The sequence below is a fragment of the Podarcis pityusensis genome, assembly GCF_964106645.2.
Source record: "Podarcis pityusensis genome assembly, chromosome: 7".
NCBI lineage: Eukaryota > Metazoa > Chordata > Lepidosauria > Squamata > Lacertidae > Podarcis > Podarcis pityusensis.
Genome location: NC_138031.1, coordinates 46,680,106 through 46,706,096, shown reverse-complemented (window position 1 = coordinate 46,706,096; position 25,991 = coordinate 46,680,106). Strand labels below are relative to the sequence as shown.

The following is a 25,991-nucleotide window of genomic DNA, read 5'->3' as shown; positions in this document are numbered from 1 at the left end:
TCATAACAAGATATTAACTACCGTATATGGTGTAAATCAAAGCATAAAACATATTCATGCTAACTAGAAATCAGGTTACTATAGTGTGGCTTGTCAAGTATTCTTATTGTCTTTAAAGATAAACGGCTTTCCTTTGCACTATTCTCGCATGACCACTTTGGAAATACTGAGTAAGCTGCTTAAACTAATCAGGTGATCTCTTATGCATAATCCAGTCAAAGCAGAATGAGGTAGTAGAATTGTGAGTCAGTGTGGGACAAGAGATTTTGGAAAACAAATGTTCTATGTCATTTTCTGAGGGGAAGAAATGTAAAAAAATAAATGGAAAGGATGCCTAAATGAAAGCCTCATAAAGGGTTAAAAGAATATCTATGGGCCAAGATCCATAATTAACTGTGTAGTGTGTATGCCAAGCAAAACTAAGGAAACTGGATTTTCTTTGATATCCATGAAGTAAAACCTCCCAGCCTATGGATGTACATACAATGGATTCCTAAAAACCTCTATTGTATAATAGGAAAGGGGGACAGGCTGAAATAAAACATGTGTTGTTGTTGTTGTTGTTTTTAACAGCCAGCCTACTTTGAGCTTCAGCAGAAAAAGCAAATGGGAAGTTACTATTATACAAGTACTGAAACATAAATTTTCAAGGGGTTGGCCCTTTTTTAATGCATTTGGCCAGTTTTTGCACACTTTCATTTTCCCTTTGGTTTATTTAAGCAGGCAACAAAATACAAGACCTTAGTGGGCCACCGTATGGATTGGGCTTGGTAGATCACAAGGTTGTGTAGGGTTGTATTAGTCATTGTTCACGTTAACAGAAGCATGGGTCAACCCTCATTTTCCTGGAAGAGTACAACTGGCATATTAGGTGTAACTGATAAAATGCACTCTTGTTACAAGCCAATGAAAGCCTCAAGCCCTCTCTCTGTGTTGCTTTTTGTACCATGCTTGTTTTCAGTACAATTAAATATTTCTGTTTCGAAGATATTTTGAACTCTCCTTGGAAAGAACCACCTATTATACAGTTTTAATAATTTTTATTTGCTGGCACTGCCATCCTATCTGCCTTTAGCCAAACTAAACAGTAGGCTTTTTTAAAGAAGCCGCTCTTAAGTGACTTTGGTTACATGGTATCCGTGGTTTTATGTAACGTGGATTCCTTCTGATTTTCAAAGTTGTGGTTTTACACATTAAGGTTTTTAATTTAGGCATATTCTACTACGGTGATGCCTTCGAGTTTAAAGCACACTTGCTATCCAAGAAAAATTATTTCCTGTTTATTGTAAGGTGGGTGGACCAATGCAGGAAATGACTCATGAAAAACTGGGAATGGCTAGGCTAGCTTGCTTTAACTGAATTAGATTCTTACTTCAGCTGAACAGCAAACATACTTTGTCAGAGTGGAATAAGAACAGTAGAAGGAGAAGTAGCTTCGTTATAAAGCACGAGAGGGATGGGGAAGCAAACACCTTTTCAACTGAGCTTGCTTAGGACATTCCCTAGGATTAGTAAGTACAGAAAAATACTTCCAAATAAAACATGCCCTTTACTAATTTGAAAATGTACCAGCTGTGCTGAAACAGAACCAACGTGACCTCTACTTTGGATCACTGATGCAGTCAAAATGCCTTGCAAGTTTCTAGCTCATCAAGCCCAAGCTGGAAAACAGAAGCCAAACAGTACATGCTTGTTTTCTGGGTCTGTTCTGACACCTACTGGCACAATAACCAGTTGCAGCAATGCTGTTACAAATAAGTACACTTAACAAACTGTTCTTATGCCAGGAAGTGGAAAAGTAAATAAAATCAGAACATCTTTGATGTACAGTTATCCAAAAGAATAGTATTTCTTTGATCCATTCATTCCGTTTTTTAAAAATAAACACACACTATTTTTTCAGCTAGCCAACTGGAATAACAACAACAAGGTTTATTGGTATGCATAAAAACAAGTGACTCTGTCAAGTCCAAGCGCATTTTTTTCCTTTGAGCAAGCCTCCTGCAAATCATCACAGCACAGTTCCCAGTCAAGTGGGGGAGGGGAGATAATTGCCTTGTGACAGGACCTTTTGTCAATATTGCTTTCCATGATTCTGGCCTGTTTCATTTCCCAATTCTTACCTATTTTACTTGCCTGCTTTTCATACCAAATGAAATTGGCAAAGCTCCTAGGTGTGTGCTACAGAGCTCAATAAGTGCATATGCTTCTAAAACTTAATTTGCGGCCTTTGTGGACTTTTCCCTAAAGCTCCTAGCCGGGGGGGGGGGGGGAGTTTCCAATTGTACTGCAGAAAGAAAGAATGATCACAGACCTTCCCAAGTGTCCTATTTTCTCAATGTATGTGGGGATAGGGCTGCTATACATCCGGATTTTCGTGGACATTACTGGGATTTCAAAGGTGGAATTGAATTGACATTCGGGGGGGGGGAATCATTGCAAAAGGTGGCGTATTGTTCTGGATCTTAGGACAATTGTTTGGCTCAGCAACTCTGGCGTTTGTCTAAAAAAACTCAACAATTTTGAGGGTGTCCTGGTTTTTACTTTCTGAAATAAGGCAACCCTAGTGGAGCATATAATAATAATATATTATTTATACCCAGCCCATCTGGCTGGGTTTCCCCAGCTACTCTGGGCGGCTTCCAACCGAATATTAAAAACAATACAGCGTCAGACATTTAAAACTTCCCTAAACAGGGCTGCCTTCAGTTGTCTTTTAAAAGTAAAATAGTTGTTTTATTGCCTTGACATCTGTTGGGAGGGCGTTCCACAGGGCAGGCGCCACTTCCAAGTTCTGATCTACAAAGGAATGGTTGATTGTTTTGTTTTGCTCCCCAGAGGTATCCGATCAAGAAGAAACCAAAATGGATGAATGAACTTGCCCGCTTGTACAGACTGTTATCGGATGGGGGCCTCTTAGTGTCCCAGTGACTCACAATAGGCCTCATTGGCAGCAGGGAGAAGCCTTTCACAGTTCCTGCCAATAGGTTCTGGAATGCCCCGCCAAGGAAATTTCTCCTTGCCCCCTCATAAAACATTTTAGTGTTTTAATTCTGCCAGAAACTGTTTTAATTGGAAACTCTGGATTGTTACTTTCACTCTGTGGTTTTTAATTCTTCCTGATTAGCTTTTTTTATATGGTATTGTTTTTTCTTATGGTTAACCACTGAAGCCTTAGAGGAATGCCCAGAGGAAAATTATTTGGGAGGAAGGTCAAGTTTTCAATTAAGTTTATTCAGGATATTATCTCAGCTATGTAGATAAACTTTACAGCTTTACAAACCAGTCGTGTGAATCGCTCTGAGATCTATGGATGAAGGGCAATATACAAAGTCAATATGTCATAATCTTAATGCTGTTTTGCAAATGGTGAAACTTCTAGTATTTTCATAATTTTATCTTTGACTTTTGTATTTTTTAACTGTATCCTTTTTTTAGGTCACTTTGAGATATTTCTTTTCTTGTATAAAGTAATTAATTAATTAATTAATTAATTAATTGTTTTTTCTTGCAATCTAAAAATGAAAAGGGAATAAGCTTTTTAGTCCAAACTGATGGGGGGGGGGACCCCACAATTTGCAGTGCAACCACTGAGAATGTTTCTTCTTCTGGGCTCCTTGCTAATGATGAGCCAGAGATAAGCACCTCTTATGCTGATCTTACAGCCCAGCCAGGTTCATTCACATGGGGGAAATGTATACTTTGTTTTCTAATTATTCAACATGAACAGTTTTGCTATTTGAAAATAAATATTATAATCATTTTTGGATGGATTTCTTCTCTTTTTGGAAAAGTATTTTTATTCTTTCTTACAATGAACTATAATAACTTCAACAAACATTAGAATACTGATGTTCTTGTGACATTGCCCATTTTCCTCTTTGAGTTCATACTTCTTGTGATTGGTTTAAAACAGTGCTTTCTCTTCAAACTGTTAGGGTTTACTTTTTAATAAACTTGAACTTGCTCTTTGTTGTATTTCAAGACTAAAAAATTGTGAAGTACAGGAAAATTTGCTCCTTCGGTAAGTACTTGCCAAAGTGTATAATTACTTCTCTAGTAGTGCCAACATCTTAGCTGTGTGGCCCCAGAGCTCTAAACACTTGTTATTTTTCCTGGGGGATATCTCTAGTTCTGAATCAACAGTTTTAAGCCACTGAATAAGAAAGGCACCAGGTCTCTTCCTCTGCTGAGGAAACAATCCAATATACATCTTGCTCACTGGTAAGCCACACCCTCCCCCACCAGCTGGGATTGTTTTTATTATTTTGTGCTCAATTGTGCTGTATCATTTTTATGTTGCAATTCACCTAGAGAACAATGTTATTGGGTGCATTTATATAAATATAGTGAGTAAATAAATAAAAATTGGCAATAATGGGCATTCGCAGATCAGCCAAAAGGGATGTTCCCATTTGTGGGTTCCCTCCCCCCCCCCCTCCACCGGGTCATATCAGGCTAACATACTCTATATGTTACTCATAACATACTCATAACACTGCTCTTTTAAGAGCAGTGGGAGTTAAAAGGAGAAATAGGGTTGTTATGAAAGAGTGGCCTTTACCATTTTTTCATGCACCACTGAGGATAGCAATGTCAACAAAAATAAGAAACATTTCATTTAGTCTTCCCAATAGACCATAAAAACAATCTGGAATAAAGAGGTTTTGTGAGTCTCTCCCATACCCCCAACCCCACCGCACTGGCAACTGTGTTGTGCCATGTGTTTTAATAAACAAATAGTGTAGAGTGATCTTACCTAAAGGTGAATCTGCGTGGTTTTATAAGCTGGTGAGAAGAAGTGTTCAGTCTCCAGAGAATTAAGGAAATGAAAACATCTAGCTATGCAGTAGTATCACTAAAGGAACAATTTCCTATTTGGTTTTCTTACAAATTTGCACAGAATCAATCAAGGTGACACCTAGGCATTGTTGCTCATACAAAATATAACACGCCAGTTCTTCACTGTAAGAGAGATTACCTCTACATTAGTACTGCATCAGACTGGGACTCACTGTGCACCAATGTCTGCTAAAAACACACATTTATAACATCTGTTGAAGACGCAGCAGGAAAATTAGGTCGTTGAGTTACTAGATCAAAAAGTCTCCAGAAATCAATGAACATTTTTACCACAATAAATTATTACAATGCAATGCAATAAAATGTGTGTACAACTGTAGGTGGAAAGATTGCATTTAATCCCATGTTTCTGCCAACATGGCGTTAGGATTTGGAAAGACATTATTTTACCTTAACTTACCCAGCATTTCTTGAAAAGGTAGTATACAAATTAAAGAAATAACCTTATTATGTGGACAGAGCCAACTGGTGCTAGTGATCTTTTGTGCACTATTCCCGCTATATCTTTATCAATTCTTTTTCTTCCAGTTGAATTAAATTGTGACCTTGGGTCAACCCATTTCCCCTCCACATGGTTCATGTCGTCCTTTGTTTTGTTGTGCAAGTGTATCGCAGCCCAAACTCATTCTGAATTGCACTATTTGGGGCTTGATATTGCACCCGTGTGTGTGATATTGCACATATCAAAACATGCTAAATGAAAGGTCCAACTTCAGCAGCACACTTCACCCCTGGATACAATCATGCTGGGACTCTGGGTTTAGGAAAATAAGAAAGCTAATGCTTCTTAGAAGGAATAGGAAAGATCAAACTAAGGTGGAGAGGCAGCGAGCCATACTTCCACCACCACAAAACGAACTGAGAATAAAACGAGGCGGGACGATGCGAGAGTTAAATGGGCAGAGAGCAGTCACGTGGTTCAGAATCCTCGAAGCTCCTCCTCCTCTTCCGAGTCTCGGCGCTAAAAAGACTCCTCCCGGGCAAGAGGGGGCGCTCGCGGCTGCCTTCGGACTTCCGCAGTCGCAAAGGGATGGCGTCACCAGAGCGGGCCGCCGGTTGTTCGCCGAGTCTTCCAGGAGGTGCTATGTCGCCGCCGCCGCTCTTCAGCTTGCCTGAGGCGCGGCTGCGTTTCACGGTGAGCAGGGAGGCGGGCTGGGGCGCGAATGCCGCCGCTGGCGACTCCGGAGAGCTGGGGCTTCCCGAGCGCCTGTCCTTTTCTCTTGAGCTTCCTTTTCATCCCCGCTTGTATCCGGAATGGATGGGGACGAACTGGGTTGGCGGCGGGGGGAGAGAAGCCCACGCTACTTTCTGCATGCCCCCCCCCGAAAAATCGACACACGCACAGCCGTCCTATTCCGTGGCGTTTCCTGCCCAATAAACGTGTTTAGAAATGTAGCATTTTCGGTGGACGTGGCTTCCCTCGGTGGCGGCGCCGTGGGCTGGGGAAGGCGGGGTATAAATAAAATGTATTATTATTATTATTACTACGGACCTCCCTCTCTACCTGACCGTTTCCCACCCCCACCTCCAAAGCCATAGGCTTCAGACCTGTTTGTTCTAACAGGCCGTTGAATATTAATAAGATTATTATTATAATAAGATTTATTATTATTATTATGGAGCTTCCTCTCTACCTGACCGTTTCCCACCCCCAAAGCCATAGGCTTCAGACCTGTTTGTTCTAAGAGGTCGTTGAGTATTAATAAGAGAGACATCACTTGCATTTGTATTGACCACATTTCAACGCTGATATCTTCTGCACTTTGGAATTGTGTTTTTAAGCTTCGTTTTCAGTGCCCGTACCTTTATTGTGGAAATGAATGGTGGGATATAAGCAATAACCGCTGTTTGCTGATAACCCATCACAGGACGACATTGTTCTCCTTGAGAAGATATCGAAATTTTGCTTCCAGTAGGGTGGCCAGCTGCCCAAGGGGAGAGGGCTTCTGCACCTTTAATTGGTGTGTGGAGAAAGGAGTGCTAATAGAAGTAGCTTGCTGGACCTGTGGTGATGTTCATTCATACAAATCACTGTTTTGTGCTACAGACAACTATTGAGGGACGTGTATAACATCTGAATGTAATATATGTTTAACAAGTTTAACATTCGGTATAATCACTGTAATTCATTATCTCATCTCTAATTCTAAAATGGAACTCAGCCCACTTTCAGGTGGTTTGCTTAGATTGAGTTAAACACTGGTAAAATGTAGTCACATGAGTATTTCATTGTAGCCTGATTTTGTTTGGACTTACTCAGTCTGTATTCCAAACATTCCAGTTTAATCATGTGAATTGGCCCTAATTCAACCAAAAACACATTTGTTTGTTATTTGCAGAGGTGAATGGATGCACTCCTAAGTCTACTTAGTTGAGAGTAAATAATACTTAAATATGTAGTGCTTTCTTCTGAGAAACTATGGTTTGGATTGTGCTTATGGGAGCACCGCATCCCATAGTCACCTTTGACTGGACTTAACTGTCCAGGGGTCTTTTACCTTTACCGTTACCCATCATGTTACATTTCCATATCTGTTTTCAAAACTGCATGGCTAAGGGCATGCATTTTTGCAGCGTTTAAAAGCTTTAAGTATAGAATACACAAACCTTGAGGCACATTTTATGCTTACATTTATTATTTCTGATTGTCTCAAAAAGGGGATAGGATAAACAGTTTAAATTTTAGATTTAAACTTAGTTTTGATCGTTCAACAAGTGTACAAAATGTTAAGAAAATGACACGAGGTAAAAAAAAAACCATTAAAAGTTTGATCACTTGATTTGGAATGACCCAAGAAGAGTTTATAGTCTGAGTGTACATAAGTCATGAATCCTTTCCTTGTACTGAAGATATTCAATTATAATTTGAACTTGTATTCTAGTATATAGTCTGGTTAGACAAGTCTAGTTTTGGTTTAGGCTGTGCTATGAGTTATAGCATGTTTTCCTATGAGTGACGTCTTGGACTTAAAGTACTAGAGCAATTAAATTCTAAGTAAATATGGAACTTTAGAATCCCTATTATCCATGCTTGTGGTGAGAAGGCCCCAATGCATAAACTTTGCGAAAGTGAAGCAGTTCTGATTGGTGCCTGGGAACCATATGTTACCCATCTTAAATACCATCATGCAAGAAAGGTGGGTTATAAATTAATTTTGATATAGATTTACACATAGTATTGAATAGAAATACTACTTTAAAAACCTAATCTTCCCCACTTGCCTTTTCTTCTCAGAACTCAACTCGAGATGCACTTAAGAACAAAACTATTAAACCTTTATTGAGTGCCTTCAGCCAGATACCTGGAAGGTAACCTTTAGTTTGCTTTTTATTTCCTAACATGCATTTAATTATGTTGATATGGAAGGCTTAGGCAAAATAGTCTTAACGCTTTTCTCCTCTGGTAGTGAAAATGAAAAGAAGTTTACCCTGGATCAAGCTTTCAGAGTTGCCTTGGAAGAAGAAATTGTGAGTACTACTTGTTGTAACTCTACACATCACTGTCAGTAGAAAGTGTATGGTTCCTTGCGAAGTAAAAAATGTGTAATTACTTCTGATACGTCAGGAAAAATATGACCACGAAGGGAAGTCACCAAATCAGTTGAACCTTCAATGCTTTGATTCATCTTTTTGAAGAACAAAAACTATAATTTCTTGGTGTTGTGTTGGAGGAAACCTGGACTGTGGTCCTGGACAACTGCAGCATCCATGTTGAGGTTGCTTCAGGGCTAGCTCAAGATCACATGATTTCCATGGCAACCACAGGATTGTCCCAGATAGTCACCAACCCAACACACAGAGCAGGGCATTCTCTTGATTTGGTCCTTGTCCCTAGTGGGGAGTGAGCAATAAATCTTCTTCAGAGGTTATGGACGACAGTTACTGCAATTAGAGGAAGCTGCTTTGAAGCCTGTTTTGAAGTGCTGTGTGCTTAAAAAAGGCTGAGAAAGTTAAGAAGCTGCTGTTTTTGCTGCCGAAGACAAAAAGACCTGCTTTGAGGCTTTGCCTGGGAGAAAGCAGGGAAACTGGCTGAAATGCTGTGTGCTGCAAAGAGCCACTGGAGGCCTCTCCGTTGAAGCTGGCTGGTACGCATGAGTACTTCAAAGCCCCAATGGGAGCACTGGGGGAGGAGATGACTAAGCTCAGGTTCTCCTCACAATCATAACCCCATTGTGAGGGTTGGAACACTTCCTGGTGAAGTTTGGAGTTCTGGTAGCAGCCCCACTCTGAGGGAGTGAGGAAACCATTCAGATGGTCTTCACCAAGAGACAATGGAACCAGATAGGTTCCTGACTGCTCTGGGGGATTTCGCATGGGATGGAGCTGGGGATCCTGTTGAGGTCCTCGTCTTGTTGTGGGATGGGCAGATGAAGACAGCTGTTGATACAGTCACTCCTGAGGGCCCTCTTCAATGTTGCAGGGCCCACAAGACTTGATTATTGCAATGCAGCCTATGTGCAGCTGCTCTTGTGTCTGGTCTAGAAGCTTCAGCTGGTGCAATGTGCTGCAGCTATACTAGTGATAGGGAAAGACTACTGCCAGTGCATAACAGTGGTGCTTAAAAGCTTGCTCAGGTTACTCATATGTTACCAGGAAAGGTTCAAGGTTCTTGAATTCATTTACAAGGCCCTTTACAACATGGGTCCAGGATAGCTTAAGGAATGCTTGATCCCCTCTATCCTGGCCCAGTCACTGAGATTTTGGGGGGTGGGGAGTCTCTGTTGGTGGTTCTTCATGGGTCAGATGCATCGCTTGTAACTACTAGAAGTTGTACATTCAGTGTAGTGGACCAAGCCTGTGAAATTCTCTCCTTGCTGAACATCAGGCACACGACTAAGGAGGCATTTTAAAGTAGTGTTCGGTTTTATGATTTTTTAAATTGTTTTTATGTATGCCGCTTAGAAATGCAAATAATTAAGCAGACTATAAATGTCTTGGAGAAACCTGCATTGTTACTAGTTAGCTTTAAGTCCTGCTTCACTTGCTTTTGTCTAAGTCAGCCTTTCCAGATGTGTTACCCTTCAGGTCTTCTGAACATCAGCTTGCATCATCCTTTACCATTGGCCATGCTGGCTGGGACTAATGGCAGTTGTGCTCCAAAGCATCTAGAGGGTAACACATTTGGAAAGACTGCTCTAAGCCATTGTAGCAGTTTAATGTTGTTTCTTGACAATGTGCTGGTGTGGCTATTGGTTTTTAGTGGATTTTCACCTGTAAAGTAATGTTTACTTTGGACTATATTTGTTCAGATAAACCAAGCTTCCTGTGAAAATGTCCTGGCTATCATATCACTTGTTATTAGTGGAGTCACAGAGGGTGAGTGTGGAACAGTTTTTCTGCTTGTTTATAAAATTTACAGGTGGCTTACAATAAATAAAATAGAATAAAATAATTAAAAACCCTGCTTTAAGTAATCCTTAAATAATATTTTGTAACGTTCTGGCACCGTGCAGTCAATTGGGGTTTTTTTCTGTGAGGAGGGGACACTGAGTGGCTTGATACCAAGTTTTTCTATTAGTAATTACTTACTAGCTTTTCATTCTTATTTGACAACAACTGAACTGAAATTGCTTTTAAAAGTCTACTGTTTTCTAAGGCTGCAGTGCTAAATATGCTAGGAAGTAAGCATTACTGAAGACAGTGGGACTTACTTTTGGGTAAATATATATAGAGAGAGAGAGAATTGGGCTGTAAGACTAGATTTAAAGAATTGCACCTGTAAATCGAGTAAAACGTATTTTGATTAGATTGTACATTGAATTGAAAAGTCTTTCAACATAAACAAATTGCAAGTCTCTTAAAAATTCCTGAAGCTAATGTATACATGTATTCTGACCCATGAAGGTATCTGCACTGCATCAACCCCTTTTGTCCTCTTGGGAGATGTTTTGGATTGCCTTCCTTTGGATCAATGTGACAAAATTTTCACCTTTGTGGAAAAGAATGTAACTACATGGAAATCTGTAAGTATTATTGTTCCAGGATAGATTTGTTTAATTAGAAGATTTTTGGGTTTCTGTATTGCTTTCCAATATATACCTGTGATATATAGCTTTGTTAAGCCATTACTTGCAAGAAAGAAAAGAAAGAAGCAATAACTCTTCCTTTCTTAAAGGATGATCCTAGAAGGTGATGCTGGGCACTACTGTTGTGCCCCGTTTGGGATTTGACCTGTGAGGTGCTGTTTATAAAGTCTGCTGTTTTGAAATTGTATGTTTGGTGTAATTTTGGATTAAAACACTTTAAATTAATTTTGTTTTGATGCATTGTGTTTTTTCTTTAAGAACATTTCTGACTGCCTGCTTGGAAATAATTGATATATTAATTAATATATAATGGGAATTCACAGGGCTTTTCCTTTCCTTTTTCCTTTTCCTTTTCCTTTTCCTTTTCCTTTTCCTTTTCCTTTTCCTTTCCTTTCCTCTGTGGCCCCCATATACCACCAAAATCTGGTCTGGAGAGTTGAGGAACCCTCTGTAGCAGACTCGGGGGCCACACAAAGAGCTGGAGACATGTTTAAGAGAAACAGGATGTCCTGTGACCCAAGTGGATTTTTTGTTGCACAAGTGGATGTACATAATTGATTGTCACCCATAATCTTGCTGTGGGCAAGTTGTCCACAAGCATTCTCTGGGCTAGGCCTGATATAGTGACTGTTCTTCTTCTACAGTTAAGTGAATTTATTTATAGTATCAGTGTAACCTCCAACCTTCTTACTTAAAATGTTAACTGATTGCATCCTTTTGGTACTTTATTTTTAGAACACGTTTTATTCAGCAGGAAAGAATTACTTGCTGAGAATGTGCAATGGTGAGTAGTCTTGTTTCTCCACTTCATCCCCAGTTTGCACAACTTTCAGTGCAGTTCATCGAAACTTCACTCGTCTCCAAGCCAACTACATTTGAACAGTCCAGAGGTCCACCTCCGAGGGCCTTCTGGCAGTTCCCTCACTGCAAGAAATGAGGTTACAGGGAACCAGGCAGAGGGCCTTCCTGGTAGTGGCACCTGCCCTGTAGAATGTCCTCCCATCAGATGGCAAGGAAATAAACAACTATCTAACTTTTAGAAGACATCTGAAGGCAGCCCTGTTTAGGGAAGTTTTTAATGTCTGATGTACTAAAATTTTTTAGATATGCTGTAAGCTGCCCAGAGTGGCTGGGGAACTCCTGGCCAGATGGGCGGGGATAATATTATTATTATTATTATTATCATTATTATTACACAATTAAAGATAAAAAGCTATTTCATGTAGCAGCCAGACATGTGCTTCAGTTTGAACTCTTTGAAACAGGGTATTAGTATTGTGTGTGTATTCAAAGTTCAGAGAATTACTGCATGATTACTCAGAAGTAGTTCCTAGTGAGTTTGTTTGGGCCTGCTTCTTACTGTGGTTAGGACTGCAGTCTCAGCCAGTGGCATAGTGGGGGCCCTCCCCTGCGGCATCCTCCTCACATTGCCCTCCCAAGCCCTGCCCCTGGGCACGCCTGGGCGCTCCTGCCCTGGCTGGGAAGCCACACTCCGCTGTTAGTCTTAGTTAGCCATGCGAGGGAAGTGAAGACGGTTGCCTGTAGGACATTTATCAGCTCCTTAACATACCACTGTCCTCCCATAACAAATTATAAAAATTCTGGAGCCATGATAAGATAAAAAACATATTCTCCTTATTTATCTCTTTGTTTAGACCTCCTGAGACGATTGTCTAAATCCCAAAATACAGTATTCTGTGGAAGAATCCAGCTATTCCTGGCTAGATTATTCCCACTTTCAGAAAAATCAGGTGAGATTTGTTAGTGTATAATGACATAAACATACTCAAATAGAAAAATGGAAGTTCTTTTCTAATTTTATTATGCTTATAATTTGTTTAGTTACCGTATTTTTTGCACCATAGGACGCACCAGACAATAGAACGCACCTTGTTTTACAGGGGGGAGAACAAGAAAAAAAATTCTCCCCCTCTCTGCCCAGCGCCCCTTCAGCGAAGCGGCAGGAGGCGCTGCGCAGAGAGGGAGAGAATTCCCCCCCTCTTGTTTTCTCGCTCTAAAACAAGGTGCTGTTTAAGGTGCGTTCAGGCAGCTACCTTGGAAGCCTGGAGAGCGAGAGGGGTCGGTGTGCACCGACCCCTCTCGCTCTCCAGGCTTCAGGTTCTATTCGACCTGCTCTTTGGGGCTGGCGGGGGGAAGCCCACCACCAGCCCCAAAGAGCAGGTCAGGGAGCAGCGGAAAGGCGCAGCGGAGAGGCTGCTGCCATAGCCGCGCGTCACCTCTCCAGCTGGGAGAGGGTCGCGGGGGGCTTCTTTTGCCCCGCGCGCGCTCTCCCAGCTGGAGAGGTGACGCGCCGCTATAGAGGCTCCTGCCATAGCCGCGCGTCACCTCTCCAGCCGGGAGAGGGTCGCGGGGCTATGGCGTCTTCGCTCCATAGAACGCACACACATTTCCCCTTCATTTTTGAAGGGGAAAAAGTGCGTCCTATAGAGCGAAAAATACGGCATGTAGCCTGCCTTAGCCAAGGAACTCTCTGAAGGTGGTAATGGTAGACATTTCCTGTCTTGCTTAATTGTAGGTAAAGTACAATGATTGTTTTTTATACTGTTGATGGGAAACATCATAACTTATATTCTGTAAATTGACATATGAGAGTTACAAATGTCTTATTGGGTTTTGGGTATAATTATTTCCTCTGTTGTTCTTGGCTTTTAATGTGCATCCTTTTTTCTACAGGGCTTAATTTGCAAAGTCAATTTAATTTGGAAAATATCACAGTTTATAATACCAGTGAGCAAGATAGCACACTTGGACAGAAGGTGGGTCATCTTTTTGTTTTCTATTATATTACCGTATTTTTCGCCCTATAGGACGCACTTTTTCCCCTCCAAAAATGAAGGGGAAATGTGTGTGCGTCCTATGGGGCGAATGCAGGCTTTCGCTGAAGCCTGGAGAGCGAGAGGCGTCGGTGCGCACCGACCCCTCTCGCTCTCCAGGCTTCAGGAAGCTATCCGCAAGCCTTGGGAGCCCGCAGGAGTGCCTGCCGGGCTCGCAAGGCTTGCTGCGGCAGCCTGCAGCCCGAAGCACGGGGCGCGCTGCGGAGCACGCCCCGTGCTTCGGGCAGATGTCCACAAGCCTTGCGTGCCCGGCGGGAGGTCCCGCGGGCTCGCAAGGCTTGCGGGCGGCAGCCTGTTCTGGGGGCTGGGGTCAGGGGAAGCTCGGGCTTCCCCCGCCCCAGCCCCGCGGCTGGTGGGGGAGGGAAATAATTTTTTTTATAAATTTCCCCCCCAAAAAACTAGGTGCGTCCTATGGGCCGGTGCGCCCTATAGGACGAAAAATACGGTATATTATCCATTCTGTGGGAAACCTGTAGAACAAGGCATAAAATAGCACTCTGCTTTCTATGTACTGAACACATGCAACTCTCAAAAGAGGGCAAATAATTAAAAAAATTATTCAGTTACTTACTAATATACATGTGAAGATAATTTATTTTAGCGCTTTTCTAAACTGGAGACCTAAGGGGAGATGGCACAAGGTGGAGGAAATTGCTGTATCCTATCTGAGCTATTTGTGTAGTTTACTAATTACTTAGAATTCCAGTGATAAAGAATATTTTAATCTTTAATCTGCATCTCGTAATTTTCTGGTGCAAAGCCTTTTTCAGCGTTATTAATTCTATATCCCTTCTTTCTCTTCAGCATGTTGAGGAGAGAGAGGAAGGGATGGATGTAGAGGAAGGTGAGATGGGAGATGATGAAGCTCCTACAAGTTGGTAAGCTCTTAGACCAATTTAAGCCATTGGTTTGTTCTAAAATGAAAAAGAAATGCATGAAATGTCTTCTGTGGCTAGAGCAGGGGTGGGGAGCCTCTGGTCCTCCAGTTATTGAGGAACTATAGCTCCCATAAGTCCCAGTTGTAGTCGGAGGGCCACAGATTCCATGTCCTCTTATCCATGATGAGATATTCAGGATAATGTTTATAAACAGTTTCATCCAACTAACTTGCATTGGAGTGGAAAATATTTCTGGGTGGCTAGTGATACACATAATGCTGTTAATTTGATTAGCTAGCTTTGACTTAAATGGTTGCAAGAGTGTCCTCTGCCGCTGTTTTGTGACAATTGAAAATTGGAGCTGTATTGGTGGATTATCAGGTCTTTGCTGGCATGTCTAAGGAACCAAATGAGAAGTGTGGATAGAACTAGTAGGCATAGCAGAGGCAAATAATGCTTTCCTTCAGGTGTGCAAGATTTTTTTAAAATAGAGAATTCATAACATTGTAGCTTCTTAATTAAAAATGTCATCGTTCACTAAAGACATTCCACAGCCATTATTTATTTATTTATTTATTATTTAGTTATATACAGCATTTTCTAAAAGGGGATGCTTGACAGAGAGGCATTTACCGTTTACCATTAACGGCTTTCACATTAATTCTATGGGCTGAAGAGGGAACTTGGGCAAGTTTCCTGCCTGCATTCATGTGTTCATTTTAATTGGGCACCTCATGTGGGGTATAAATTTAAATGATAAATGAATGTATCTTCAGGAATAAGCAGAAGTGTGTGAGAGTTTATATGTTAAATATTTTGTTAGTTCCATTCCAATAGATTACAACCTGTATAGAAAGTTCTGGTCACTTCAAGATTACTTTCGGAATCCAGTGCAGTGTTACGAAAAGGTTTCGTGGAAAACATTTCTGAAGGTAATGCTTTGTGACTCTATTTCTTCTCTAAGGTCTGTTTTGTGCGCACTTTTTTTGCTGTGTAACTGCCCTGTTTGACCTGTGTAAACAATGGTATTGACAGATGGTAGCATATATCATTGGAGGACGTGTAGGTCCTTGATAAATGAACTGACGCCAGGCTGTGTAATAGTGTTTGACAGAGTAGATAAATGTTAAAGTTGGACTCTGCAAAGGAGCATCAGTAGATCAGCATTTTGCATATCAAATTTCAGGTCTGATTTGTGGATGTGATTGTCCTAAAATATTGCATTTTATTTTTTTCAATTTTAACAAGTACTCTGAAGAAGTATTGGCTGTCTTTAAGAGCTACAAGTTGGATGACACCCAAGCGTCGAGAAAGAAATTGGAAGAACTGAAAGCTGGCGGAGAGCATGTTTACTTTGCTAAATTCCTCACAAGTGAGAAGGTATTGCGTTTGTTGTTCTTAACTTGCATGAAAACACTCTTTGCCCATAAAAGCTAGTTATCTTACCAATGGGAAATAATTAGTTGGAATATTGGGTGGTCTTCAACTAAGATCTGTTCATAGTAGACCTGTTGAAATTATCATTAATTTCAGTGGTCCTGCTTTGAGTAGAACTGATACAGGATACAACCCATCCTGCATTGTTGGGCCCATGGTTAACTTCTACCGCTCTGTATTTCTGTTTATGTTGTAAAATACATTGCAGGAGGCTTTCTATCCATCTGTGCATCTTTTCTTTCAGTTAATGGATTTACAGCTGAGTGACAGCAACTTCCGCCGACACATCCTATTGCAGTATTTAATATTATTTCAGTATCTAAAGGGACAGGTGAAATTTAAAAGGTAGGTTAGTATTATTAAATTTGAACTAATTCGTTTTTTAAATGCTTTATTTTTACCCGTATAAAATCCCTGGAGAAACTTTTTTTATTGTTCCCCAGAATGGAAGAGGGAACTGTGATCTAGAAGGTGGGCATTTTCACCAATACTTCCTTTCCCTTTCAGCCTCATACCCATTTCTGGTGGGTCCATGAACCTTCCAGAACAGCTCTTCAGGGACCACGGGGGTGGGAATCATTAATACTCAAATTATTAACTTAAATATGCGGAACGTCAGTCTTCTTGACATATGTGATGGCTTGCTTTCTAGTTCAAACTACATTTTGACAGATGAGCAGTCTCTGTGGATTGAAGATACTACAAAATTAGTTTACCAGGTCAGTGATATAGACTGCGGGCAATATACGTACAAGTTGGTCTGTTTTTGTTTTTGTTTTGTTTTGTTACAATTGAAAAATCAAGTTAAGCTATCTAGATTGTGAAGCACATTTTGGATAATTAGAAACCAAAATATATTACTTTGTATTTATGATATTTCTGAAGCTGCAGTCCTAACTTTGGATGCTGCAACCTTTGGCTAACTCTTTGACATCTGGTAACAGCTTCTTTCAGAAAATCCTCCCGATGGAGAGAGATTCTCAAAAATGGTAGAGGTGAGTGACCTCTTCATAAATAGAACTGAATAAAATTTTAGATGAGTACCATCCACTTAAATGGGGTTTGCGTCAAAACAGTGAAATGACATTTTCAAGTGCTATATCTGATGCTTGCTTACTGATAATGTCTGCTGGCACTTTCCCCTCTAACTACAAGATATTCTCCATGGTGACCAAGTTGCACGAATATGTGTGGGGTTGGGTACAGACATGCCCTTCTACGAATGGAAGGGTCTTTCCATTTATGAAATGCAGTGTGATCAAGTGAAGGCTGGCAGTCCCTGTGTCACCAGCAACACTCTTCCAGCAGGTCCCTCAACTAGAGCAGATTTTTGCTGAACTAAGGAGCCTGAAGGGGGAATTGGCAATTTTTTTTTTCTTCCCACACTCTTCCTCTAGCAAGAGTGTCCTGTGAATAGAACAGAATTCTGAATCCAACCCATATTAAAAAAAGATTACCTTTTCCCACTGTCAGAAGTAAACACGGAGATTGTATTTCTCCTCTGACCTCTACCCTGGATACCTGATACATTCATAGTGCAGATGTCTTTAAATGAAAAATGCTAATACTGAAGGTGACAGTAACTCACACTGACACGTGTTTTTGCTTTTATAGCACATATTAAACACTGAAGAGAACTGGAATGCATGGAAAAACGAAGGTTGCCCAAGTTTTGTGAAGGAAAGGTAAGTTCAAAAACGTTGTTTAGAGATTGTATTAGATCGGAGCAACATTCAGGTTCAAGGCTTCATCTTCTTGTTATACTTGTGTTTATATATAATATTTTCAAGCTAATAAACAGGTTGTGCTGTATTATATTAAACTATTTAGAAACAAATTCATATCAGGGAGCTTTCCTTCCCCCCCCCCCCCTTGGATACATAACAGGAGTTAGCAAACATTTTCAGCAGGGGGCCGGTCCACTGACCCTTAGACCTTGTGGGGGGGCCGGACTATATTTTGAAAAAAAATAATGAATGAATTCCTATGCCCCACAAATAACCCTGAGATGCATTTTAAATAAAAGGACACATTCTACTCATGTAAAAACATGCTGATTCCCGGACCGTCCGCGGGCCGGATTGAGAAGGTGATTGGACCGGATTCGGCCCCCAGGCCTTAGTTTGCCTACCCATGATACATAACCTTGGTAGGTTCTTGTCATTTTACGGACCTCTACTTTGAAATTTTCAAGAACAGCTAAGGAAAATGTCTAAGGAGCTTGGGGTGGCATTTTAACATAAAAAAGAAACACAATTATTTGCCCAAGGTAGAACAGGTAATAGCTGTACATCTTTGCACCGTTCTGCTTGTTAACCTTAGCATATCTGTTCTGTAGACCAAGTGATCCCAAGCCAATAAGACTCTTTGTGCGAAAGAGACCCGTTCCTGAAGATTTCCTGGGGAAAGGACCTAACAGAAAAATTCTGATGGGGAAGTATGTTAAACCTTTATAGTTCATCACTTATATATCTGTAATCTTTTATAGATAACTTAATGATATGTAAACGGTTATTTTGAGGTTTGGTTAAATTATGAATGTCAATAAATAAATTTATTTCTGACATTTTTAGGCTGCCGTTCATCACATTAAAAAGATCCCAGCAAAACAGAAAACACAATGATTAAACAAACCAAGTAATTCAACTGTTAATGAGTGCAGCAGTATGTGAATGCCGGGGGGGGGGCAGTCTTACTCATTTAATTTGAATGCTTGTGGAAATGAAATCATAGAATCATGGAATTGTAGAGTTGGGTCGAGTCTAACCCCTGCAATGCAGGAATCCTGCCCACAGCTACGCCTGGGTGGGCTCGAACTACCAACCTTCTGGTTAACAGCCATTGACCCATTGCATCACACATTTTACATGCTAGTGGAACCCCATCAAAATCTCTGCCATCTGTATTTCCAGGGGAAGGGCATTCCACAGCTGTGGCCCGCAACAAAGAAGACTCTCTAGTGCAGGCATAGGCAAACTTGACCCTCCAAATGTTTTGGGACTACAACTCCCATTATCCCTGACCACTGGTCCTGTTAAGCTAGGGATGATGGGAGTTGTAGTCCCAAAACATCTGGGAGGGCCAAGTTTGCCTATGCCTGCTCTAGTGTCACCATATAGTGCTGGTGTGAGAAACCTTTGGCCTTCCAGATGTTGCTGAACTGCAACTCTCATCGTCCTCAGCCATTGGTCGTGCTTGCTGGGGTTGATGGGAGATGTAGTTCAGCAATATCTGGAGGGCCAAAGGGCTGCAGCTTTTATAGCAGACCAAGACTACTGACAGAACAAGACCCAGCTGCAAGGCCCATACATAATTGTTGACAGTATTTCCTGTTCATTTTATCTCTATTTTAATTTTTCTTAAGAATTGGGCCTCTTTCAGAAACAGCAGAACAGTGTGTATTGAAGTTTCCTACATAGGAATTTAAAGGTGTTAGATCTGATCTCTTACATGAGAAGTTTGGTACAGAGGTGTGTGTGTGTGTGTGTGTGTGTGTGTGTTTTAGACAATTAATGCAATTTTTTTCCACTTTGAAGAAGCCCCTCTTTGCAAACTATCTGGCTCATCAAAACACACTTCATAACAATGCAGTGACCTGTTTTTTCATTCTCATTTTAGTGAAGAGTTGACTCGACTCTGGAATTTATGCCCTGATAACATGGAAGCTTGTAAATCTGAGACCCGGTAAGTCATACGAAAAGAATATGGCAGGGTGGTCCATAATAAAACCAGTTGGAACTCTTGTGGCCAGTGGTACATCCTAAAGTAATATGGCAGTTTTTATAATAATGTTTGTTTGCTCACTTTATTTTATTACATTTATATTCTGTTTTGTTCACCATGGAACCCAAGGTAGTTTCTAGGTCATCCATCCAGGCAGTGACCAGACCTGACCCAGACCTGCTTAGCTTCAGTCAGATGGTGGCCTATGTGCCTTCAGATTATAACCTGGGACTGTTAATGTATATATATTGTAAAAGGAGCATTGCTTCTTTAAAAAAAATGTTTTTTGTCAAGTTCTAGTCAGGTCAATTGACTTTATTTACTGTGCCTTTCAGTTTTTCAAGGTGGCTTGCCCATATGGGAGCTGCTTCTTGGAGAAAGCTGTTACATATTTTATTTCATAGAAATTATATGCCACTTAATTGTAAAACAAACAAAACCTCAAAACAGTGTTAAAAAGCTCGTGAAGATTTGAATGAATGAATGTAGAGAGGGAGAGCAAATAATCAACAGATTTGCAGGAAGTTTCTTACCGGTATTAGGGCATGAGGTATCACAAAGGACATCTGCTAGATATTTCACCTATAATGTTTGTTCCTATAATTGCAAACGTAGATTTAATCCAAATAGTAGTATTTCTTGATGCTTTGATATGGATGGAATACTTTTTGCATGTTTCACAGATTCAGATATGCTATATCACAGTAAAAGGAACAGTCTTCAATTCACTGAGCTGTTCAGCCACAATAGAACCTACATCAAAAATGCAGATGACAGTAGAAAAAATAGTATTTTTTTCTCATTTCATTGTTGGCCACTCTTATATTGAAGGAATTGCAACTAAGACGTGGAAACATGAAGGCAGTCTAGAAAGTTAAACACTAAATCTGACTTTTATTTTCTAGAGAATATATGCCAACATTGGAAGAGTTCTTTGAAGAGGCTATTGAACAGGCAGATCCCGAAAACATGGTTGATAAAGAGTTTAAGTATGTACTGCAGATCATTTTTCATTGCCGTTTACATTTCTCATCCATGTTGCACTGATTTGTTCATCTGCTTCAAACATAGTTTGGCTTGCACAACAAAGCTGAGAAAAGAAGCTCCTTTTTCCTAGATGCCAAATGGCAGACTAATTCTGACTTTGATGGCAGGGTTGTGAATAATTCTAACTACGGCTGGAGAGCACTACGGCTATTGGCACGTAGAAGCCCCCACTTCTTCCAGCCAACCAATCAGCAATTCAAGAGTTTACCAGAATACCTCGAAAACATGGTCATCAAATTAGCTAAAGAACTACCTGTAAGTAGTAAAACACCTTGATTATCTCTTTAAATGCCTATAACTCTCTGCCCTTAAACTGCAAGCAGACAATTTTGTTTGTGTGTTTTGTCTTTGTAACATTTAGTATTTGTGAAAAGAACTCTCATCAGGAGGGAGACATGAATTTTGGGTTTAAAGGATCCTTTTTGCTTTGTACATCTACTTTTATTTTGGCTCATGATCTTCTTTGGAAGGATTCAGCCCCATGGGCTGGACTTTCTCTTGGCCTTTTAATATGCAGGAAAAAAATAAGAGAACAGGAATTTGTCTTGACAATGAAGCTTTTAGTTAGTTCTGGGAAGTCAATTTGAGCGAGTGATTATTTTTTGGAACCAGTTACTAAGAATTCATTTTCATTGCAGTGGGATGTAATTTCTGTCTTAGCAGTTTTGCATGGGAATTCATAGAAGCATTGATTTACAGTATCCTAAAAGAATATTAAGATTAGTAGTAGTTTTAGAATAGACATCTGTATAAAAACAAGGTATGGTTTCTTTATAAATTCCAAATGTCTTCTTTCTAAACTCTGTTCTGCTACATGTAGGTCAGGAATCACCATGTAGCAAATTCTTTTTACGTACAAATCCATTCGGTGATATTCAGTTCTCTCATTATAGCCTCCTTCCGAAGAAATTAAAACAGGCGAGGATGAAGATGAGGAAGATAATGATGCTTTGTTAAAGGAAAACAATGAAAGTAAGACTGTGTTCTTGGGGTTTTCCCATTTTCCTCAACACATGTTGTAAAAGGAGTATATGAGCAGACCCACGTTCTCCCCAAGATCATCCTGTCTGCTGCTTCTGAGTAGCAGTAATAATGCTTAAGTCCCATGTTCAGAAAGAGGAGCCACACAAAGGCACAAAACCAGGGCCTCCTAATCCTTCATACTTTATTGTACCCTGGCCGCCTTGGTGGATAGTCTGTGCTTGTTAAATGAGTAGACCTTGAGAGTAGTGTCTCTCCTAGAGTTTTTTCCCTGCATCTATCATAGCTCCTTTGTGCAAACTCTGTTCTTCCAAAACAGCATCACCTTGTCAACAGTTGCACTCGCTTATCTGCTATGTTCTATGAAAACTATTGGTATATATTTCCACCTGAAGCAAGTCAGTTTGAGAATTTGTCCTCTTCTAAAGCTAGTTTTCAAAGACCATCCTTCCAGTTCCATCTCCTGCCTCACAATTTGTGAATCAGTGTCTGTCCCTAAACTTGGCATATCCTTGATCTTTACTTTCCATACCTTTTGGTCTGCTTATTTTTTGTGTTCTGATTAAATTCATTTGCATGATGTCTTCCGTCCTCATGTGATCACTTCATATCCAGTTTGCTCTCTGATTCATGCTATAATTTCATGCAAGTCTTCTATGCTTATTCATCAGTGCCTCCCCACCCTCCACAATAGTACTGAAAAGTCAGCCTTGCTTTAGTTCCCTCAGTGGAATCCTGCTTATGTACTTACCTGCTCTATTGCATTCTCTCATTTTAGTAGCTTTTGTTCTTTTGTTTACTAATTTTACTTCCCATCCTCTCTATTTCAGCAGAAATCTGCCTTTCCCTTTGCTGTATCTCACTCTTACTTGTTTTTAAAGTTCAGATACCCCCTTCCTGACTGTTTTTTACCAGCTACATGTGAACTTTTCCCCACTCCTTGGCCATCCAGTTTTCATTTCATTGAGGGCTGTTTCTGAAATACCGTATTTTTCGCTCTATAACACGCACCAGACCATAACACGCACGTAGTTTTTAGAGGAGGAAAACAAGAAAAAAAATATTCTAAATGAAATAGTGGATATATGATTTTTGTGGTTCATGCTGTAGCCACAGACATGTGATCTGACAGTGAGTTTGGAGTAGCCCAATGCAAAAATCCTGAGGATCCATGTGGATCCATGCTTTGTAACCACGGAGGAGGGAAGGAAGGGGAACCATGGATCCTCTGCTCACGACTGCAGCAGATCCCCACCACCACCCGCAGGCATTCGCTCCATAACACGCACAGACATTTCCCCTTACTTTCTAGGAGGAAAAAAGTGAGTGTTATGGTGCAAAAAATACGGTATATTGTAAATGAACGTGACCAATAAACAATAGTCATTAACACTGGGGAACAGGCAGCTTTCTTTTGGAGCAGTTAGGGATTCCTTTTGAACTTGCAAAACAAAGGCAAATCAGCTGGGCAATTTCAATGTTTAGTAAATTAAAACAGCTGTCTAAAATCATGGATTGACTTAAAAGTAATGGTTGAGGTTTGCACTTTCAGGGAGTATAAAAGTAGCCTAACAAGTGATCTGTCTATAGTCACAAATGCACCTTCTGTAATATGATTTTAAGATAGTAGAATTTAAATAAAACTTGGAAGCATGAATGTAAAAGGATAATTCTTTACTGAAACTGGACAATGCTAACAAGCTGTTAGTTTTCAGAAACAGGTTTGTTGAGTGCTGCATTATACAATGCTATTCTCTAAATATTCTTTTTTATGTTTGATTTTAGGTCCAGATGCTCAACGGGATAAACTTGTAACAGGAGAACAAATAGAGTTGCTTGCTAACAAGCTTGGGGAATACTGGAATGTTCTGGCCCCATATTTGGAAATGAAAGACTCTGATATAAGGCAAATTGAATCAGATAGTGAAGATGTGAAGATGAGAGCTAAGCAGCTGCTTGTTACTTGGCAAGACCAAGAAGGCATCCACGCTACAATGGAAAATCTGATTACTGCATTGAACAAAGCTGGATTAAATGACCTTGCAGAAAGCCTAACAAACGATAGCGAAAACAATAGCTAAAATAGGTGTTAAACAAGGAAAAAGAAGCTGTTGTTGCTAAGTAACAACCCAACATTTGATAGATCAGTTTAATTTGGTAAGCAATAAAACATTTTAAAGTAACCTTCTGTCTAGAAATTCCAGGAATAAATGAATTGTTAGAGCTGTTCAAAAGCAGATAGGAAGGTTACTGACTTTTTCCATGGAATATGGGTGGTGAAGGGACATAGTACACAAATAGTCCTTACATAATTTGAGATGCCTTAAGTGCTCAAATTCTATGAAGATTGGAGAACTATTGCTCTTGGTTAGGGATTCCTCCCCAATGTACATGTGGCTAAAAATGTTGTAACGTCCTTTAGTGAAAATCAGGTGCCTGTTCAGTAAACTTGTGTTAGTATTATAGCAAATGGGAAACCACTGAACAGAACTGTACTGCTGTTACAAAGTGGTCCCAATAGAATACTGATAGAATGGTATCTTCCCTGGTCTCTCACCTTGCCATTGCCCCTAGTTTTGTATGGAAATGATGCACAAGAGAACGCTGCCTCTAGATCATTCTTTGCAAACCTGGTGCCCTTCAGATGTGTAGACTAAAATTCTCACTACCTCTTGAGAGCTTTGTTGGCTGGGCTTGATAAGTGTAAGCCAAAAGAGTAGGAGAGCAGCATGCTGAATTACTCTGGTTACTTATTTCCATGCCATTTCTGTTAATATCTTTTTAATAATCTTAATGAATGATCATTCTATGCTTGTAGTGTTTTATGCATGAAATTATGACTGTTTGAAGACCTGTTTTATATACAGCAAGTGTCTGATCATTCTAAGGTACTTCATTGTAGTGGAAGTCTCTCCTGTTGTTAGCAGTGTTATAACTAGATGTTCAGTTTTGGCTTGGGCTTTTGTAGTGCTGTTTTAGAGTGCTAGCTCCTACAAAGTCTCTGTGGGATATAGGATACAGTATAGATGTACAGTGAAGGGCAATACCTATGTTTATGGGTCTGACTCATTAAGGTTTGTCAATTCCTGGTAACTGGTATTTTGTTAGTTTCTGTTCCAGCTGTAGATATTCTGACTTCAGAGCTACTAGGCCTTGTCACTGCAACAAAAATTAAAATATGCCCAGAAAGGATCACAATATGAAGAGGCTGATTAGGATTCCCCTTTAAGCTTACCAAATTAGTGCTTTAGCAGATCATTTTGTCCCGCCTTTTGTGATGCAGTGTGAAAAGATGAGCTGAGCTACGGAAGAACCCCCGGGATTTAAGCATGAAATGTTCTTATGGGTAAAGTCGATGCACTTTCCCAGAAAATGCTTGCTCTTGCCCTGCTGAAGTTGTGAAATACCACACGTAATATGTTCATATTACTCTAAATATCATAGTGCCTATCTGTGGATAAATTATAAAGTGTGCTTTCCTATAAGGAATGTATTTGCTTTCACATCATTCCCTAGGTATGCTTATATACCTGACCAATACAGTGCCATTGCTGTAGCTAATCAAGTTTGGGCCTGACCATGATCAAACAAGAAGCCAGCTCCACACAAACAGACCAATACTGCCTGCCTGAAATTGGTGGCTTCCTGTAGATCCTTTACTGTTCACCAAACACATTGTATCGATTCAAATCCTAGAAAGTTGTCAGACCTAGGTTTGCTGGGCACCGTTGGTTTCTGTTGCCAGAAACTCCACTACACCATTTTTCTTGCTTATAATTTACTGCTATTATTAGGTATTTAACTGATTACTACTGAAGACTTTGTAGCAGGAAAACTGGCCTTCTGTGGCAGGTTCAACAAAATATACGTTCCATGGAGATAAGACTGGACTAGGGAAGTCTACCAACTATTAAGCCTGTAAGATTTCTAGGTGGAACAGGATGAAATAATAAGAATATGGTGAAACAGAAGAGACTGCTTACACATTGACTTCTATACAGAGCACCAACTTACAGAAACCCATCATAGTATTTAAACCCATTTAAAAGCATATAACATCAACATGCAGTATAAGAAGGTAGATAGTTCTTATTAAAAACTTATTTAAAGAGGAGCAATTTCCCAAAACTGTAACCACTTCCTCTCCTTTACCTCAATTTAAACCACTCAATCACAGTTCT

The 25,991-nt window shown here is 40.2% G+C and overlaps 1 protein-coding gene across 2 annotated transcripts; it reads left to right on the top strand.

Annotated features, from left to right (window-relative positions):
* The first annotated feature begins 5,875 nt into the window (after positions 1-5,875).
* On the top strand, positions 5,876-25,299 carry THOC1 (THO complex subunit 1). Of its 2 annotated transcripts, XM_081013104.1 has the most exons (21): positions 5,877-5,998; positions 8,099-8,172; positions 8,271-8,331; positions 10,113-10,179; positions 10,708-10,826; positions 11,625-11,673; positions 12,545-12,640; positions 13,584-13,666; positions 14,549-14,622; positions 15,446-15,554; positions 15,871-16,002; positions 16,304-16,404; positions 16,712-16,778; positions 17,004-17,054; positions 17,674-17,744; positions 18,398-18,496; positions 19,678-19,743; positions 20,688-20,771; positions 20,937-21,084; positions 21,723-21,801; positions 23,596-25,299. In XM_081013104.1, exons 1-21 carry the CDS (start codon positions 5,894-5,896, stop codon positions 23,889-23,891), a joined length of 2,031 nt encoding a protein of 676 aa, XP_080869230.1. In that variant the 5' UTR covers positions 5,877-5,893; the 3' UTR covers positions 23,892-25,299. The 2 variants fall into 2 exon arrangements, with proteins under 2 accessions (XP_080869231.1, XP_080869230.1); XM_081013105.1 differs by lacking the exon at positions 21,723-21,801 and having other exon boundaries at positions 5,876-5,998; positions 23,596-23,765.
* The last annotated feature ends 692 nt before the right edge of the window (positions 25,300-25,991 follow it).

Bases quoted from the DNA above. Each gene is read 5' to 3' on its own strand.
- THOC1 (XM_081013104.1), top strand. From the start codon at position 5,894: ATGGCGTCACCAGAGCGGGCCGCCGGTTGTTCGCCGAGTCTTCCAGGA. The intron at 10,180-10,707 runs GTGAGTGTGGAA...TGACCCATGAAG, and splicing joins TATTAGTGGAGTCACAGAGG to GTATCTGCACTGCATCAACC. The intron at 14,623-15,445 runs GTAAGCTCTTAG...ATATTTTGTTAG, and splicing joins GATGAAGCTCCTACAAGTTG to TTCCATTCCAATAGATTACA.